This window comes from Bison bison, unplaced genomic scaffold (assembly GCF_000754665.1).
Source record: "Bison bison bison isolate TAMUID 2011002044 unplaced genomic scaffold, Bison_UMD1.0 scf7180017864365, whole genome shotgun sequence".
NCBI lineage: Eukaryota > Metazoa > Chordata > Mammalia > Artiodactyla > Bovidae > Bison > Bison bison.
The window spans coordinates 744,796-757,975 of record NW_011494937.1 but is presented as its reverse complement, the minus strand read 5'-3'; the positions used below and the strand labels follow the sequence as shown (position 1 = coordinate 757,975).

Below are 13,180 nucleotides of genomic sequence, written 5' to 3'. Positions count from 1 at the left end.
TTGACCGGACGGACCTTTGTTGGCAAAGTAATGTCTCTGCTTTTCAATATGCTATCTAGGTTGGTCATAATTTTTCTTCCAAGGAGTAAGCGTCTTTTAATACACAGCAGGTTTTTATTAGTTATCTAAGTACTAGATATAAAGTAGATAACTAATAAAAACCTGCTGTGTAGCACAGGGACCTCTACTCAGTACTCTGTAATGACCTATATGGGAAAAGAATATAAAAAAGAGTGGCTATATGTATATGCGAGACTGATTCACTTTGCTGTACAACAGAAAGTAACACAACATTGTATCTTTTTGTGATACAACATTGTAAGTCAATAAAAATAAAAATTTTAAAATTAAGAATACATAATTAAAACATGTACGAAAAGTCTTAACTGTTTGGAAATTAGGAAGCACCTCCCATATAATTCTTGGAGTGACAAAACATCAAAAGGAAATTACAAACTGTTCACAGATTAATAAAAATAATATTTCTTCCTGTAGAATATATCTGAACCTGTACCACAGGAAAAGTTATGGTCTTAAATGTCTTTATTTTGAAGAAAGATGAAAAATAAAGTGCCTAGGTATTTATTTTAAGAGCTTGGAAAAAAGAAATTAGGGAGATATTAGAGCTGAAATCAATAAAATAGAAAACAAGGGCTTTCCTGATGGCTCAGTGGTAAAAAAGCTGGGTGCAGGTTTGATCTCTGGTTGGGGAACTAATATCCCACATGCTGTGCTGGGCAGCCAAGAAAATATTTTAAAAATTGCACAAAAAATTGCACTGTGCTTTGTAATTCATGAAGTATGGTCACATTAAGTACCTTACTCAATTCCCCTTCCATCCTCATGAGGTCAGCATTATTATCCACACAATATGGAGGAAAAAAGTGAGACCTAGTTAAACTGTGGAAGGGGGCTTCTCTGGTGGCTCAGCAGTAAAGAATCCGCCTGCAATGCAGGAGCTACAGGAGACGCAGGTTTGATCCCTGGGTCAAGAATATTCCCTGGAGGAAGAAATGGCAACTCACTCCAGTATTCTTGCTGGAAAATCCCGTGGACAGAGGAGCCTGGCAGGCTATAGTCCTTGAGGTCACAAAGAGTCAGACACATGCAAGTTCTGGAAAATCCCACTTTTGACACCATGAAAGCATTTTTCTTGGTGAAGGTTGAGTTGGCAGAGTTTTCAGCATTGCGTATTATAGTTACTTTCTCACAGCCTTTATGCTTCCACATCCACCTCTGGATGATTTGAAAATTACCCTTGGGGTTCCCTGGTAGTCCAGTGACTAAGACTCTGAGCTCCCAGTGCAGGAGGTCTGGGTTTGACCCCTGGTCAGGGAACTAAGAGTTTGCATTCTGCAACTAAAAAGTTCTGCCTGTTGCAATTAAGGCCCAGCACAGGCAAAAAACAAACAAACAAAAAACAACAAAGAAAAGAAAATTACTCCTTTACCTTCACATCTCTCAAAGCGGTAGCTGAAGTATTTCTCCTTGGATTCAGAACGGTATCCATGGTTGCAGGTACAGTGAGTAGCATTGACACAGAAAGCATTCTGGGGGCAATGGGTACAGGTCCCTGCAAGGAAAGGAGAGTTAGGTCAGATGTCATTTGAGTCAAACCTGATGCTGGGAAAGATGGAAGGCAGGAGGAGAAGGAGACAACAGAGGATGAGATGGTTGGATGGCATCACCAACTTGATGGACATGAGTTTGAGCAAGCTCTGGAAGTTGGTGATGGACAGGGAGGCCTGGAGTGCTACAATCCATGGGGTCGCAAAAGAGTTAGACATGACTGAGCAACTGAACTATGTTTTGAGTCAAAACCCCTCCTGTTATTATTTGGTTTTTTATTTGAGCCAGGGCCTCTCAAGGGCGAGGAAGCTGCACCCTTTTCCTTTTGCGAAATGCTAGTACATTGAAGAATGAAAGACACCAAACGCAAACTATGCACATGCGATTCTTGTGCATGATAAAGGACTGGGGTTGGCATTAAACCAGTTAATTTTTGACACAAATGTTTCAGTGCAATATGACTATGCTATTCTCAAGATCATTGCAGAATATAGAAAAGGGAGATGAGCTGGTTAAGAGCTTGGACAATGGATTTGATTCTGGCTCCACCTCTTCCTACCTGTGTGTCTTTGCACAAGTGTCCTAACCTCTCTGTGCCTCAATTTCCTCATCTGTAAAATGGGTTATTGTGGGGATTAATCCATATAAAATGTTTTGGGCAGTGCCTGGCACATGACCGGTGTCAGCTGTGATTACAAAAATTTGAATTTGTAGGGTACCACAGAAGGTATATTCTGATAAGTTATATTTGTAATGCTATGTATAACTTCATTTAGATGGAGATGGCTAAGGATCTTATTTGTGGCCCATTGAAAATGAGTGGAGGGGGCTTTCCTAGTGGCTCAGTGGTAAAGAATCCACCTGTCAATGCAGGAGATACCGGTTCAGTCCCTGGTCTGGGAAGATCCCGTATGCTGAGGAGCGACTAAGTCCTGTGACATAACTACTGAGCCTGGGCCCTAGAGCCTGTGAGCCACAACTACTGAAGGACTTAGAGCCCGTGCTCTGCAACAAGAGAAGCCACTGCAACGAGAAGCCCGCGTACCTACAACTTGACAGTAATCCCCACTGGCCGTAACTAGAGAAAAGCGTGTGCAGCAACAAAGACCCAGCACAGCCAAAAATGAATACAATAATTATTTTTAAAAAAGAAAAAGATCTTAAAAAAAGAAAATGAATGGCAATAATGGAGCTGAGGAAGCTGTAGGTCTAGTGGAGAAATCTGGGAGCTTGCCAGGGTTCATGGGGAGTGGAGGCTGGGAATATGACAGAGGACAACATGCAGAGTCTTTGCTCAGAATGCATCCTCTGTCTTTTGGCTAGAAATGCAGAATCTCAGGCCCCACCCTAGACTTGGTGACTCAGAATCTAGGGAGTCGGCCTAGGGATTAAAGTTAACCCGAAACGACCTTGCTCATTTTTCGTTGACTTGCTTATGAATGGGATGAAATGATTATTATCATGCTCTGTCTCTCCCCACCAGAATGTTCACTTCATGAGACTTGTGTGTTTGATTCACTGTTCTACTTCTACCTTGGGCACATAGTAGTAAAATAAAAAGGGTAACTGAGGACTTCCCTGGTGGTTTAGTGGTTAAGAATCCACTTGTCAACGCAGGGGACCCGGGTTTGATCCCTGGTCTGGGAAGCTTCCACATGCTACAGAGCAACGCAGCCCACGTACTACAACTACCCTAGAGCTCAGGAGCCACATCTGCTGAAGCTCGTGCTCTGCAACAAGAGAAGCCACTACAACGAGAAGCCCACGCATCACAACTAGACAGCAGCTCCTGCTCACCACGACTTGAGAAAGCTCTTGGGCAGCAATGAAGACCCAGTGCAGCCAAAAAAAGATACCTAAGTTTGATGAAATGTTGAATTAAAAAGAGTTACAGGAGTGAGCCTCCCAGTTCTGTTCCCAGAAGCAGCCCCCTTTCTCTATCCTGATGGAAGATGTGAGTGGCCTCGGGTGCATCATTGGTATGCACACTCAGTGGTCTCTGGCTATGGAAAAGTAAGACTTCGAGCACTCACCTTTGGTTTTCTGAGCCACGACTCCTGAAAGGCTTAGCAGAAAGCAGAGTCCTGGAACAGTGAAACAGAAGGGAGACAAGTGAAATGGTTGAGGAAAGATTCCAGGATATTCCCCAAGGGCTGGGTATCAGTTATCGATTGCTGAATAATGATAATTATTTCTTTAAAAAACAACATTCTCATCATCAAAAAACTATGAACATTAAATGATGGAGAGGATGTGGAGAAAGGGAACACTTTTGCACTGTTGGTGGTAATGTAAATGGATATAGTCAGTATGGAGAACAGTAGGGAGATTCCTTAGAAAACTAGGAATAAATTTACTGTGTGACCCAGAAACCCCACCCTGAGAAAAACCATAATTCAAAAAGTCACATGTACATCAATGTTCATTGCAGTAGTGTTTACAAAAGCCAGGGCATGGAAGTAACCTAGAAGTCCATCAACAAATGAATGGATAAAGAAGTTGTGGTACATATATACAATGGAATATTACTCATCCATAAAAAGGAATGAAATTGGGTCTTTTGTAGTGATGTGGATGAACCTAGAGTCTGTTATACAGAGTGAAGTAAGACAAAAAGAGAAAAATATTGTATATTAACACATATATATGGAATCTTAAAAAATGGTACTGATGAACCTGTTTGCAGGGCAGGAATAGAGGTGCTGACTGACAGAATGGACTTGTGGACACAGCAGGGGAAAGAAAAGGGAGGATAAACTGAGAAAGTAGCATTGATATGTATACACTACCATGTGTAAAATAGATAGCGTGTGGGAAGATGCTGTGTACACAGAGAGCTCAGCTGGTGCTCCGTGATGACCTAGGAGGGTCAAATGCAAGGACTGAGAGGGACGCTCAAGAGGGAAGGGATATACGTATACATATAGCTGATTGAGGTCTTCTCCAAAGGCTTCGTGGTAAAGAATCTGCCTGCAATGCAGGGGCCATGCGTTCCATCTTTGGGTCAGGAAGATCCCCTGGAGGAGGGCATTGAAATTCCCTCTATTATTCTTGCCTGGAGAATCTCATGGACATAGGAACCTGGAGGGCTATAGTCCAAGGGCTGCAAAGAGTCGGACATAACTGAAGCAACTTAGCATGCTTGCATAGTTGAGTCACATTATTGTATGGCAGAAACTAACACAATAGGACAGTAAAGCAACTGTCCTCCAATTAAAAAAAATATCCTATGATAAACCATAATGGCAAAGAATATTAAGCAAAGAATGTATATAAAAGGCAACATTTATTCTATTATCTCTCATGATTTCTGTGATTTGGCAATCTGGGAAAGACTCAGCTGAGTGTTTGTAGCTTGAGGTTTTTTAGGCAGTTGCTGCTAGACTGTGAATGGGTTGAAGCAGCTGGGAACTGGCAGAGGATTGCTGTCCCTTCTTGTAATCTCAGGGCCTGGGATAGTTGGGCTTCCTCCCATTGTGGCAGCGTTGGTCGGGCAGCTCCCATGGTGCTTCAGCGCTCTAAGCATGAGAGCTCATATCCTCTCAAGATTCAGTCCAGAAAGTCATGCAGCTCCATTCCACCATATTCTCTTGGTTACAAGCAAGCCATATGCCCACCCAGATTCCTGTGGACCAGAACCAGAGTCTTCCTTTTGATGGAGGATTGGCAAGATTCCAGAACTGTATCTTGAAAGGGAAGTGTTGTTTCTGCCTGTTTGGAAAACAAAGGCTGCTTCTATGTGAAGTCTGCTTCTACTGTGGCTGCTAAAGTGCAGTTTTTTCTTCCCCAAACCTTCCCAGCATCTGGTGGTGTCATCAGTCATGTTCCTACTTCTGCAAAGACCTGAAGGAACTGGATGGCTAGGCGGGTTTTTTCTTCCTTTCTTAATAAATCTTACACCATTCTCGTCATTAGTTCTCCCGTTACCTCCTTTTCATTCTCTTATCATATACTAATGTCTAGAATAATTTTCCATTTGCAAGTACAATATATTTAACAACTGGTATGACTGGAAAAGGTAAGTTTTCATTTCAATACCAAACAAAGGCAATGCCAAAGAATGTTCAAACTACCATTCAATTGCTCTCATTTCATATGCTAGCAAAGCAATACTCAAAATCCTTCAAGCTGGGCTTCAGTAGTATGTGAACCAAGAACTTCAAGATGTACAAGCTGGATATAGAAAAGGTAGAGATACCAGAGATCAAATTGTCAACATTTGTTAGATCATAGAAAAAGCAAGGGAATTCTAGAAAAGCATCTACTTCTGGTTCATTGACTATGCAAAAACCCTGGACTGTGTGGATCACAAAGAACTGTGGAAAATTCTTAAAGGGATGGGAATACCAGACCACCTTACCTGTCTCCTAAGAAACCTGTGTGCAGGTCAAGAAGCAGCAGTTAGAAATGGACATGGAAAAAAAAAAACTTACTGTTTTTTTTTAACTGGGAATACATCAAGGCTTTATATTGTCACCTGCTTATTTAACTTACATGCAGAGTACATCATGCAAAATGCCAGGCTGGATGAATCACAAGTTGGAATAAAGATTGCCAGGAGAAATATCAACCTCAGATATGCAGATGATACCACTCTAATGGCAGAAATTAAAGAAGAACTAAAAACCCCTTTGATAAAGGTAAAAGAGGAGAGTGAAAAAACTGGCTTAAAACTCAACATTCAAAAAACTAAGATCATGGGATCCAGTCCCATCACTTCATGGCAAATAGAAGGGGGAAAAGTAGAAACAGTGACAGATTTTATTTTCTTAGTCTCCAAAATCACTGTGGACAGTGACTGTAGCCATGAAATTAAAAAATGCTTGCTCCTTGGGAGAAAAGCTGTGGCAAACCTAGACAGAATATTAAAAAGCAGAGACATCACTTTGCTGACAAAGGTCCGTATAGTCAAAGCTATGATTTTCCCCATAGTCATGTATGGGTGTGAGAATTGGATCATAAAGAAGGCTGAGCACTGAAGAATTGATGCGTTTGAATTGTGCTGTTGGAGAAAACTCTTGAGAGTCCCTTGAATTTCAAGGAGATCAAACCAGTCAATCCTAAAAGAAATCAACCCTGAATTGGAAGGACTGATGCTGAAGCTGAAGCTCCCATAGTCTGGCTATCTGGTGGGAAGAGGTGACTCATTGGAAAAGACCCTCATGTTGAAAAAGATTGAGGGCAGGAGGAGAAGGGGATGACAGAGGATGAGATGGCTGGATGGTATTACCGACACAATGGACATGAGTTTGAGCAAACTCTGGGAGACAGTGATGGACAGGGAAGCCTGATGTGCTGCAGTCCATGGGATTGCAAAGACTTAGTGACTAAACAAAAATAACAACGGTTCAGAAACCAACCAAGTAGAATGGATATTGGAGACTCTCTCTGAGACAGCAGGTGTCAATCTTTCAGCTGCTGAACTATGAGGCATTTGATGGGTTCCCAGGGCATGTTCGGAGAGGACAATGGCACCCCACTCCAGTACTCTTGCCTGGAAAATCCCATGGATGGAGGAGCCTGGTAGGCTGCAGTCCATGGGGTCGCTGGGAGTCGGGCACGACTGAGCGACTTCACTTTCACTTTCATGCACTGGAGAAGGAAATGGCAATCCACTCCAGTGTTCTTGCCTGGAGAATCCCAGGGACGGGGGAGCCTGGTGGGCTGCCGTCTATGGGGTCGCACAGAGTCGAACACGACTGAAGCGACTTAGCAGCAGCAGCAGCAGCAGGGTATGTTCTGGGCTGATAAGAGTGTCCTGGGAGTTGGTCTGGGGACATGATTATTTATAAATGATGTGGAGACATTTCAATATGAACAACCAGTGTGGCTCTTCTAGTGTGCACTTGCTAAAATTCAAGTCCCAGGACTTCCCTGGTGGTCTAAAAGTTAAGACTTCACTTTCCGATGCAGGAGGTGTGGGTTTGATCCTTGGTTGTGGAGCTAGGATCCCATACGCCTCATGACCAAGAAAACAAAAAAATAAAGCAGCAGCAATATTGCAACAAATTCAATAAAGACTTTAAAAATGGTTCACTTAAAAATTTTTTAAATAATAATAATAAAAAAATTCAGGTCCAGTGACTAGTAACTTTATTGGCAACTTTAATTATCCCCTAAGAAAGTGGGTCCTGCAGATTAATGGATAAAAGATGGTAAACACACACACAAACACGCATATATATACACATACATGATATGCACACACTGGAATGTGATTCAACCTTAAAAATAAGGCAGTCCTGCCATTTGCCACAACATAGATGAACCTAGAGGATATCATGCTAAGTGAAATTAAGCATAATACATACTGTGTGATTTCACTTATATGAAGTATCTGAAGTAGTCAAATTCACAGAAGCAGATGATATAAAGGTGGTTATCAGGGAATTGTTTTTCTATAGGTACACTGCTTTTGCTATACAAGATGAACACGTTCTAGAGATATGCTGTAAAACATAACATTCCCAGTTTTGTACATTTTAAAATTCAGTGTGGTACACAGAATAACATATTTAAAATATGCTAAAAGGATAGATCTCATGTTAATCATTCTTAAAAAAAAGAAAGAAGAAAAGAAAAACATTTCCACCAAAGAACATAATGAACGTTTTAGGACTTCCTTGGTGGTTCAGTGGTTAAGAATCTGCCTGCCAATGCTGGGGACACAGGTTCGATCCCTGGTCTGGGAAGATCCCACATGCCGCAGAGCAACGAAGCCCATGCACCACAACTAGGAACTCATGCTCTGGAGCCCGTGAGCCGCAGCTACTGAAGCTCGCGTGCCTAGAGCCTGTGCTCTGCCACAAGAGAAGCCACCAGCAGTGAGAAGCCTGTGCGCTGTAACTAGAGAGTAGCTCCCATTCACAACAACAACAACAACACTAACGTCACATCTGCCCCGGTGGTGACTATAGCTTGCAGAGGCAGCTAGTCAAACACGTGGCTGGACAGTATTTCCTGGTTCCTCAAACGCAGGCAGTCTGGGCACCATCAAGTTTCCTCAAGACTAGTCTTCAAGGGTCTCCTTTCAGCCCCGCCCGCAATCCTATGCTCAATAATATGCCCACGAGACTTAGAGTTCTCAAAGAGCTGTTAGCATGTCAGAATCCCAGAATTCTAGGAGACTTAAGAAATCTTCAGCTGACTCTTTCTGTTCATGAAGAAACAGGTCCCCTAGGGGTCAAGTACTTCTGACACCAGTTGTGCAAATTTGAGCAAGTTGTTTAACTTCTCTAAGATTCCATATATGGAACAGGGTGACAGTGTTGCCTGTCTCCTGGGCTTGGGGTGAGGACATAAATGAGGGAATGTGTAAAGCTCAATGTTTGGCTGAAATCACTCCATAAAGGCTAGCTGCCTCTATTGCCGTTTTATTTGCAATAGATTTCTATTTCTGACCTCTTTATTTTATATAGGAGCAGAGTTGATTAACAACATTGTGACAGTTTCAGGTGGACAGCAAAGGGACTCAGCCAAACATATACATGTGTCCATTCTCCCCCAAACTCCGCTCCCATCCAGGCTGCCACATAACACTGAGCAGAGTTTCCTGTGTTGTACAGTAGGACCCTGTTATAACAGTGTGTACATGTCCATTCCAAACTCCCCAACTACCCAATTCCCCCCATCCTTCCCCCTGGTAACTGTAAATGCAGAATTCTATTTTAATTCTTCACTTGCTGCTCATTCTATTACCCTGCCTGTTTCATCTAAGGATGAGGGCAGAGAGTTCATGGATAACTGACATTCACAAATGATCCATCTCAGGAGTTTCCAGAACTCTGCCTGCAGTTGCTGCAAAGCAGGAAACACCTTGTTTGAACTTCTCTCATTAAAATAACTTTTAAACTTTTCTAGGCATAATTGATGGGCTTCCCAGGTGGTGCTAGTGGTAAAGGATCCTTCTGAAATACAAGAGCCTTAGGAGACTCGAGTTTGATATGTGGATTGGGATGAGCGCCTGGAGGAGGAAATGGCAACCCACTCTAGTATTCTTGTCTGGAGAATGCCATGAACAGAGGAGGTTCGCTGGCTACAGTCCATGGGGCCGCCAAGAGTCGGACGTGACTGAAACAACTTAGGAAGCATGCATGCAGGCATAATTGATATATAAAAAACTGCACACTCTTTCACTTAAATTTGACTCCACAGATATATACCAGATACCTCTTACATGGAAGATGGTGCAGAAGGGGCTGCAAGGGTAAGGAGGCCTGACATTTCCCTTCAAGTGGCTTATATTAATATTATACTATTTTGATAGACTCTATGGTCTGTTACCTGCCTCCGCAACTAAATAACTGAGATTTTGAGCAACCTTCCCGTGGTGCCACTTTGTATGTATAATATGGAGGTCCTGTCTGATAATGAATATAGAACAATGGTAGCCTGATACCAGCCTAAAGTAGGTGCTCAAATATATGTTAGTTTGGGCTGATATTGCAGCTATTGATATTTTTATTTGAAGTTGGAGAACCATCTGCAGAGGTGAAGTCAAGGAGTATTGAGATACCTCTAGAGAGAAGGAGTAGAAAACGAGAGAGAGAAAAAAAACAACCAAAGGCATAATAACAAAAATCTGGAGTGAGGTGGCTTGGGTTCAAAACCTAGTTCTGTCATTTACAAGCTGTGTGACATTGGACAATTACCATAACCTCTCTGTGCTCCAGTTTTCTTATCCACACGATGGAAATAATATTAGTATTCACCTAATAAGCCCATTAGGGGGGTTAATGGGTACATAGTGAGTACTTGAAAATGTTGGTTATTATTGTTAATATTCAGGAAAAGGGAAAAGGAGGAGGGAAAAAGAATACCAGGAGAGGCAGAGGAAATGTCAGGGCAGTGCTGGGTCACAGAAATTATCACGGAGGTGGTGGTTGTTGTTGTTTAGTTGCTAAGTCACGTCCAACTCTTTTGCAACCTCATGGACTATAGCCTGCCAGGCTCCTCTGTCCATGGGAATTCCCAGACAAGAATACTGGAGTGGGTTGTCATTTCCTGCTCCAGGGAATCTTCCTGACCCAGGGACTGAACTTGGGTATCCTGCATTGGCAGGAGGATTCTTTCCAATGAACCACCTGGAATGCCCTATCAAGGAGGCTATTGTTGTTCAGTTGCTCAGTTGTGTCCGACTCTTTGTGACCCCATGGACTGCAGCATGCCAGGCTTTCTTGTCCTTCACCATCCTCCAGAGTTCTCCAAAAGTAGGAAGTCAAGAGATACCTGGAGTAACAGGCAAGTTTGACCTTGGAGTACAAAATGAAGCAGGGCAAAGGCTAACAGAGTTTTGCCAAGAGAACGCACTGGTCATAGGAAACACCATTTTCCAGCAATACAAGAGACAACTCTATACATGAACATCACCAGATGGTCAATACCGAAATCAAATTGATTATTTTCTTTGCAGCCAAAGGTGGAGAAGCTCTATACAGTCAGCAAAAACAAGACCAGGAGCTGACTGTGGCTCAGATCATGAACTTCTTGTTGCCAAATTCAGACTTAAATTGAAGAAAGTAAGGAAAACTACTAGGCCTTTCAGATATGACCTAAATCAAATCCCTTACAATTATACAGTGCAAGTGACAAATAGATTCACGGGATTAGATCTGATAGAGTGCCTGAAGAACTATGGATGGAGGTTTGTGACATTGTACAGGGGGTGGTGATCAAAACCATCTCCAAGAAAAAGATGCAAAAAGACAAAATGGCTGTCTGGAGAGGCATTACAAATAGCTGAGAAAAGAAGAGAAGCAAAAGGCAAAGGAGAAAAGGAAAGATATACCCATTTGAATGCAGAGTTCCAAAGAATAGCAGGGAGAGATAAGAAAGCCTTCCTCAGTGGTCAGTGCAAAGAAATAGAGGAAAACAATAGAATGGGAAAGACTAGAGATCTCTTCAAGAAAATTAGAGATACCAAGGGAACATTTCATACAAAGATGGGCACAATAAAGGACAAAAATGGTATGGACCTAACAGAAGCAGAAGATATTAAGAAGAGGTGGCAAGAATACACAAAAGAACTACACACAAAAAGATTTTAAATGACCAGGATAACCACAATGGTGTGATCACTCACCTAGAGCCAGACATCCTAGAGTGTGAAGTCAAGTGGACCTTAGAATGCATCACTACGAACAAAGCTAGTGGAGGTGATGGAATTCCAGTTGAGCTATTTCAAATCCTGAAAGATGATGCTGTGAAAATGCTGCACTCAATATGCCAGCAAATTTGGAAAACTCAGCAGTGGCCACAGGACTGGAAGAGGTCAGTTTTCTTTCAATCCCAAAGAAAGGCAATGCCAAAGAATGTTCAAACTACTGCACAATTGCACTCATTTCACATGCTAGTAAGGTCACGTTGAATCCTTCAAACTAGATTTCAGTAGTATGGGAACAGAGAACTTCCAGATGTACAAGCTGGATTTAGAAAAAGCAGAGGAACCAAGGATCAAATTGCCAGAATTCACTGGATCATAGAGAAAGCAAGAGAATTCCAGAAAAGCATCTACTTCTGCTTCATTGACTATACTAAAGCCTTTGACTGTGTGGATCACAAAAAACTGTGGAAAATTCTTAAAGAGATGGAAATACTAGACCACCTTACCTGCCTCCTGAGAAACCTCTATGCAGGTCAGGAAGCAACAGTTAGAACTGGACATGGAACAAGGGACGGGTTCCAAATTAGGAAAGCAGCATGTCAAGGCTGTATATTGTCACCTGTTTATTTAACTTATGAAGGAGGAGAGGATATCAGTTAGAAAGTAAGACCCATGAAGAGGAAGATGAGCAATTCACTGGACTGGACCATAAGGAAAATTTTAGGGATATTTGAGAGTACAGTTTGAATAGGGTGGTGAAGAAGAAAACCATAATCTAAGGGGGAAAGAAGAGTGTTCAAAGAGAACAGAAGATAAAGGAGAAGGAAAAGACAACTAATTATTCTACTAAAGAGCCCCTGATATGGGGCAGGTTAAGGTACGGTCATTGTCAAGGTTACATATACCTGGAAGAAGCGATGACCCTCGCATTCCTGTGTGCAGGTAACCCTCACCACGGCTCTCGAAGTTCCCTACTGGGCTCTCGATACTTTTCCTATTTCAAGGAAATTTCATGAGTCTTGACACATATTTCATGTCAGCTGACTTAGGAAACCACTATCAGAAAAGTGAACTTCTTCTGTCTTTCACCATCAGACTCATGGTTCTGCTTTTCATCTGTTTATTTTATATACCTTTTCTTCACCTTTATATACATTTTCATATGCTCTCTGTGTAGTAGTTTTTCCTAGCTATTGTTAATCATCTTTGGGATTACAGAATCAACTGACCCTAGGAAAGGAATGCCCTTTAGTTACAGAGCATCATCTGAGGAGCAGGAAGTGACTTTGGTGTCAAAATAAACTTTAAATAACCCTGTGGTTTTGAGCTGGATAAACCAGAATTTAGAGTGTCTCTATTGTTATCTGAAGTTTCTGAGTCATTTTTTCCTAGCTTAATGCAGCTAAAGTGTATTTCTTTTTTTTTTTTTTAAGTTGGAGGAATTGCTTTACAGTGTTGTCTTGGTTTCTGCTGTATAGCAATGTGAAATCAGCCATAAGTATACATATA

The 13,180-nt window shown here is 41.9% G+C and overlaps 1 protein-coding gene across 2 annotated transcripts in view; it reads right to left on the bottom strand.

Moving 5' to 3' along the window:
- Positions 1 to 12,650, bottom strand: part of EMR3 (egf-like module containing, mucin-like, hormone receptor-like 3) — a 62,630-nt gene extending 49,980 nt beyond the window's left edge. For both annotated transcript variants that reach the window (XM_010855419.1, XM_010855420.1), the window contains exons 1-3: positions 12,577 to 12,650; positions 3,603 to 3,653; positions 1,451 to 1,573 (exon numbers count right to left, since the gene is read on the bottom strand). In XM_010855419.1, coding sequence (XP_010853721.1) covers positions 1,451 to 1,573; positions 3,603 to 3,653; positions 12,577 to 12,601 — 199 coding nt within the window. In that variant the 5' untranslated portion in view covers positions 12,602 to 12,650. The remainder of the gene's footprint in view (positions 1 to 1,450; positions 1,574 to 3,602; positions 3,654 to 12,576) is intronic.
- Positions 12,651 to 13,180: the final 530 nt, after the last annotated feature.